Source organism: Bombina bombina, chromosome 6, assembly GCF_027579735.1.
Source record: "Bombina bombina isolate aBomBom1 chromosome 6, aBomBom1.pri, whole genome shotgun sequence".
Classification (NCBI taxonomy): domain Eukaryota; kingdom Metazoa; phylum Chordata; class Amphibia; order Anura; family Bombinatoridae; genus Bombina; species Bombina bombina.
Window position 1 is genome coordinate 1,018,922,716 of NC_069504.1, and position 7,162 is coordinate 1,018,929,877.

A 7,162-nucleotide genomic window follows, 5' to 3' on the forward strand; every position below is an offset into this window, starting at 1 on the left:
ATCTTCAGGGGCTTAGTGTTAGGTTTATTTAAGGGGGGTTTGGGTTAGATTAGGGGTATGTGGGTGGTGGGTTGTAATGTGGGGGGGGTATTGTATGTTTTTTTTTTACAGGCAAAAGAGCTGAACTTCTTGGGGCATGCCCCGCAAAGGGCCCTGTTCAGGGCTGGTAAGGTAAAAGAGCTTTTAACTTTAGTAATTTAGAATAGGGTAGGGCATTTTTTTATTTTGGGGGTCTTTGTTATTTTATTAGGGGGCCTAGAGTAGGTGTAATTAGTTTAAAATTGTTGTAATATTTGTCTTATGTTAGTAAATATTTTTTTATTTTTTGTAACTTAGTTCTTTTTTATTTTTTGTACTTTAGTTAGTTTATTTAAATGTATTTTTTTGTAGGTATTGTATTTAATTAATGTATTGATAGTGTAGTGTTAGGTTTAATTGTAACTTAGGTTAGGATTTATTTTACAGGTAATTTTGTAATTATTTTAACTAGGTAACTATTAAATAGTTCTTAACTATTTAATAGCTATTGTACCTGGTTAAAATAATTACAAAGTTGCCTGTAAAATAAATATTAATCCTAAAATAGCTACAATGTAATTATAATTTATATTGTAGCTATATTAGGATTTATTTTACGGGTAAGTATTTAGCTTTAAATAGGAATAATTTATTTAATAAGAGTTAATTTATTTCGTTAGAATAAAATTATATTTAAGTTAGGGGGGTGTTAGTGTTAGGGTTAGACTTAGCTTTAGGGGTTAATCCATTTATTAGAATAGCGGTGAGCTCCGGTCGGCAGATTAGGGGTTAATAATTGAAGTTAGGTGTCGGCGATGTTAGGGAGGGCAGATTAGGGGTTAATACTATTTATTATAGGGTTAGTGAGGCGGATTAGGGATTAATAACTTTATTATAGTAGCGCTCAGGTCCGCTCGGCAGATTAGAGGTTAATTATTGTAGGTAGCTGGCTGCGACGTTGTGGGGGGCAGGTTAGGGGTTAATAAATATAATATAGGGGTCGGCGGTGTTAGGGGCAGCAGATTAGGGGTACATAAGGATAATGTAAGTAGCGGCGGTTTACGGAGCGGAAGATTAGGGGTTAAAAATAAAATGCAGGTGTCAGCGATAGCGGGGGCGGCAGATTAGGGGTTAATAAGTGTAAGGTTAGGGTTGTTTAGACTCGGGGTACATGTTAGGGTGTTAAGTGCAGACGTAGAAGTGTTTCCCCATAGCAAACAATGGGGCTGCGTTAGGAGCTGAACGCGGCTTTTTTGCAGGTGTTAGGTTTTTTTTCAGCTCAAACAGCCCGATTGTTTCCTATGGGGGAATCGTGCACGAGCACGTTTTTGAGGCTGGCCGCTTGCGTAAGCAACTCTGGTATTGAGAGTTGAAGCTGCGTTAAAAATGCTCTACGCTCCTTTTTTGGAGCCTAACGCAGCCATTCTGTGGACTCTCAATACCAGAGTTATTTTTATGGTGCGGCCAGAAAAAAGCCGGCGTTAGATTTTCGGGTCGTTACCGACAAAACTCCAAATCTAGCCGTTAATGACCGCAGCACTTTTCCATTTTCTATCCGTTTGGGACCAAGGCTATTTTTACATTTTTCCGGTGTTTGTGTTTAGCTGTAATTTTCCTTTTACTCATTTACTGTACCCACATATATTATATACCATTTTTCTCGCCATTAAATGGAATTTCTAAAGATACCATTATTTTTTATATCTTATAACTTTCTATAAAAAATTATAAAATATGAGGAAAAAAATGGAAAAAAACACACTTTTTCTAACTTTGATCCCCAAAATCTGTTACACATCTACAACCACCAAAAAATGCTCATGCTAAATAGTTTCTACATGTTGTCCTGAGTTTAGAAATACCCAATGTTTACATGTTCTTTGCTTTTTTTGCAAGTTATAGGGCAATAAATACAAGTAGCACTTTGCTATTTCCAAACCACTTTTTTTCAAATTAGCACTAGTTACATTGGAACGCTGATATCTTTCAGGAATCCCTGAATATCCCTTGACATGTATATATATATATATATATATTTTAGAAGACATCCCAAAGTATTGAACTAGGCCCATTTTGGTATATTTCATGCAACAATTTCACCGCCAAATGCGATCAAATAAAAAAAATTGTTCACTTTTTCACAATTTTTTTCACAAACTTTAGGTTTCTCACTGAAATATTTACAGCTTGTGCAATTATGGCATAAATGGTTGTAAATTCTTCTCTGGGATCCCCTTTGTTCAGAAATAGCAGAAATATATAGCTTTGGCGTTGCTTTTTGGTAATTAGAAGGCCATTAAATGCCACTGCGCACCACACGTGTATTATGCCCAGCAGTGAAGGGGTTAATTAGGGAGCATGTAGGGAGCTTTTGGGGTAATTTTAGCTTTAGTGTAGTGTAGCAGACAACCAAAAGTATTGATCTAGGCCCATTTTGGTATATTTCATGCCACCATTTCACCTCCAAATACGATCAAATAAAAAAAAAAAGTTATATTTTTCACAATTTTAGGGTTCTCACTGAAATTATTTACAAACAGCTTGTGCAATTATGGCATAAATGGTTGTAAATGCTTCTCTGGGATCCCCTTTGTTCAGAAATAGCAGACATATATGGCTTTGGCGTTGCTTTTTGGTAATTAGAAGGCCGCTAAATGCCGCTGCGCATCACACGTGTATTATGGCTAGCAGTGAAGGGGTTAAGTAGGTAGCTTGTAGGGAGCTTGCATTGTTAATTTTAGCTCTCGTGTAGAGATCAGCCTCCTACCTGACACATCAGACCCCCTGATCCCTCCCAAACAGCTCTGTTCCCTCCCCCACCCTACAATTGTCCCCGCCATCTTAAGTACTGGCAGAAAGTCTGCCAGTACTAAAATAAACGGTATAGTTGTTTTTTTGTGTGGTGTTTTTGAGCATATTTACATATGCTGCTGTGTAGGATCCCCCCTTAGCCCCCAACCTCCCTGATCCCCCCCCTATACTTTAATGGATGCCATCTTGGGTACTGGCAGCTGTCTGCCAGTACCCAGTTTAGAATAAAACTTATTTTTTTTCCAGTTTTTTTTTTTTAATTTTCTGTAGTGTAGCTTCCCCCCCAAAGATAAACCCCCCACCCCCTCCAAGTACCCTAACGTATGATGTAGGGCATACTCCCACCCCCTTTCTCCCACTTCTGAAACAGAACAATATCTGTAGTGTAGCAGTTCCCACCCGCTCCTGCTCCGTGCACGCGCCTGCGTGTAAATGTAAATGTAGCCACCAATCAGAAAGTGCTATCCAGGGCTCTGAACCAAAAATGGTCAGGCTCTTAAGCTTAGATTTATGCTTTTTCAAATAAAGATAGCAAGAGAATGAATTAAAAATGATAATAGGAGTAATTTAGAAAGCTGCATAAAATAGCATGCTCTATCTGAATCATGGAAGAAAAAAATTGGGTTTAGTATCCCTTTAAAGAAGCTTCTTCTAAAGCACAAAATAAAGCACTGCAGCTGTGAGCTTACATTAAACACATTAGTTTTTATACATATATTTCTACATAATTATATATTGCTTACAAATGATCTAGTCTTTTGCCTGAGGGGTATAGATAAGAGCCAACAGGGAAGGGAAGCACATAAGGTAGAGGGAGCAGACACTTTTCCAAAAATGCAGAGAAACTGAGAAGAGCAAACTTGTAGAAGGGAAACTGGTTTTTAATCACCTTTCCACCCACCATGACTGATTTGTGTACCTTGTTTAAGAACTAATTCCAGCTTCCCACAGTAGTAGCCAGAAATCTCACAGTCATTTTACCCAAAAGGTTGAAATAGCTTCCAAGGGTAAATGTTCTGGTTTTGCGATTTCAACAGTAAACTATTTTATAAAAGCATTCTCGTGCATGATATCTTAACAGAAACCTATACAAAAGTCTATGTTTCAATCAGAAGCAAAAATTATAAACATTTTATCTGGAACTCAACTACACAGAACACAGTTTATACTATATATTGCAAGATGTTATATATATATATATATATATATATATATATATATATATATATATATATATATACACACACAGAACATATATGCACAAAATTCCAGCACTCTCAGGATTTTCACAACACAAGTTAGAATATCGCGACTGCGTTAACGGTTTCCCCCATAGACTTCAATGGAGCGCAAAAAGCTGAAAAAAACCCTAACTCCCAACAAGTCGTGCAAACCTGATCTGGTTTAACCAAGGCCTAGATTTGGAGTTTGGCGGTAGCCGTGAAAACCAGCGTTAGAGGCTCCTAACGCTGGTTTTAGGCTACCTCCGGTATTTGGAGTCACTCAAAAAAGGGTCTAACGCTCACTTTTCAGCCGCGACTTTTCCATACCGCAGATCCCCTTACGTCAATTGCGTATCCTATCTTTTCTTTTCTTTTTTTTGGGAAAAAACAGGACTTTATTAAAAATAAAGTAAAAAATTACAATAAGGCACAGACTGACATTCCATTAAGTTTATATGATATCTCTCTAATATGTGATTCCCATTATATCACAAGGGAGACAATTACTGTGCATTATTCAGCAAAAAACACCAATGCATTCTGAAACCCTTTTTGAACAGCAAAGACGGAAAATTCCTATACAATGCAACTTAAAGAGCATTTTATATACAATAGTGTCTGGGAGTGGGATATAAAAACTCATCATTTCTTCAAAGATCATGTAACAACTCATTCCCTTGGTTGGTTTGCTACAGAAACCAGGTTATCAGTCTGAAGTGACTCTCCGTTTGTAGGGATACATGTCAGGCTGAATAGTATCTTAACTTGTTACTTGGGGAAGTCCTTTCTTTAGCAGTGAGGTTAGGAAACTTCCCAAGTCTTCATCCTGATATGTCCATGATATAAGCAAAACCTTTGTTCCTGGGTCCTCTGAATGTGTTGAAACCTGGAGGAGGATAGATTCCACCATGATAGAGCCATCAGGCAGATGTTGCACTGAACGATCCTTTAGCACACTTTTCAAATGGTTGTAGAACCGTAATACAGTTTCTTGTTCTTTGTGGACATCTTGAACATGTAACCTGCAGGTAAAACGTAGCTGGTGCTCTCCAAGGCCGATCTCTTTCAATGCCTGTTCTGGTGACGAATAGACGAAGGCTATTATCCTTCATAATAAGTGTCCCATGCATCAATCTAGGCTTCTTACAGTCTGGTGCCAGACTGAGTGCACACTCTTTCTTTAAGAGTCCCAATGAGATATCTACTGGGATGTTGGGATTGGTCGTGATGGTGCAAGTCTCCCCATTGGCTGGCATGAAACACTGAATCTTAAACTCCTGTTCTATTTTCAACTTTAGAAATTCCATCTTTTTGGCTTCTCCGTGCACCAGTAGAACATTACGAGGCTCTGCCTGACGAATCAGCTGCATGATACCCTTGGCATCTGCATGAGCACTGAAGGACATGTACTCTACTTGCATTTTCACTTCCAGCGTTTGTCTTCCTTCCATTTCCAGCTTGCGCTGACCACTTAGGATTTTATGTCCCACTGTGCCCTGTACACAGTAACCAGGCATGATCACCATGTTTTTCTCATTGCCTGCCCATTTGCGAAAGATCTGTAGAGACTGACCAGCGTGCAGCATGCCCGGAGTTGCAAAAACGACCATAGGCCCAGGGTTATCAGCAAAAGCCCTATCAAAGGCCTTGATGTGCTTAAACTCAAACATGTTCCTCTGGACAAAGGTCTTCCGGATCTTCTGGTTGGTCCACGTGATGAAGAGCTTGTAGTAATGGTTTGCTTTCTCCGTTAGGCCTGTAGAGAAATAGATTGGAGCCTTCAGATTAATCCGTTCCCAGAATGTTTCCAATAATATGCAGAGTTCTTGAGCACGTCCCAAAGCAAAGACAGGAATAAGAACCTTTCCTCCTCTCTCCACTGACTCATGGACCTTCTTCAGGAAGTCTCTCTCTCTACAACGTTTGGAGTCTCGGATAGTGGTGGCATAGGTAGACTCTGATATGAGTAAATCTGGCCGGCATTTATCAATCGAAGCAGCTCCTAAGTGACGATCTGGGGTCATGTTGTAGTCACCAGTGTATACCACAGACTCAGAGCCGACTTTAATGTGAAACATTGCTGCTCCAAGTACGTGCCCAGCATAATAGGCTTTAATTTCTAACTTATCGTCGACCTGTACTGTTTGGTGCAAGTTCACCGCCACCACCTTCTTCATGCAGTCCTTTATCATCTGGGATGTAAAAAAGTTGGTTTCCCCTTTTTTGTCTACAGTGATTTTTCTTTAATCCTCTAACAGGATTGGACAAATGGCTTTAGTTGGGTGAGTCATATAAATGGGTCCATCAAAACCAACCATTTCACTCATGTACGGCAATGCTCCACAATGATCTAAGTGAAAGTGGCTGATGATAACACAATCCAGGAACTCAGTGAGACGTCCATTTTGTATGATGTAGGAGAAGTCAGGAAATCTATGATCATCATTAAATCCCATGTGCATGCCACAATCCAACATCAGGTTCTTCCCCCCAATAGACACAAGAATACAGCTGCGTCCAACATCCTGTCCAGCACCTAAAGGAGTATCCTATCTTTTCAATGGGATTTTTCTAACTCCGGTATTTAGAGTTGTGGCTGAAGTGAGCGTTAGAAATCTAACAACAAAACTCCAGCCGCAGAGAAAAGTCAGTAGTTAAGAGCTTTCTGGGCTAACGCCGGTTCATAAAGCTCTTAACTACTGTACTCTAAAGTATACTAACACCCATAAACTACCTATGTACCCCTAAACCAAGGCCCCCCCACATCGCCGCCACTCGATTCAATTTTTTAACCCCTAATCTGCCGACCGCCACCTACGTTATCCTTATGTACCCCTAATCTGCTGCCCCTAACACCGCCGACCCCTATATTATATTTATTAACCCCTAATCTGCCCCCCTCAACGTCGCCTCCACCTGCCTACACTTATTAACCCCTAATCTGCCGAGCGGACCGCACCGCTACTATAATAAAGTTATTAACCCCTAATCCGCCTCAATAACCCTATAATAAATAGTATTAACCCCTAATCTGCCCTCCCTAACATCGCCGACACCTAACTTCAATTATTAACCCCTAATCTGCCGACTGGAGCTCACCGCTATTCTAA

At 39.7% G+C, this 7,162-nt stretch overlaps 1 protein-coding gene across 1 annotated transcript; it reads right to left on the reverse strand.

Moving 5' to 3' along the window:
* Nucleotides 1-4,429: 4,429 nt before the first annotated feature.
* Nucleotides 4,430-6,597, reverse strand: LOC128662425 (integrator complex subunit 11-like). Its single transcript, XM_053716211.1, is given in 2 exon segments — nucleotides 4,430-5,136; nucleotides 5,138-6,597. Coding segments are annotated over 2 exon segments (1,431 nt in total). The 5' UTR covers nucleotides 6,245-6,597; the 3' UTR covers nucleotides 4,430-4,812.
* Between the last annotated feature and the right edge of the window lie 565 nt (nucleotides 6,598-7,162).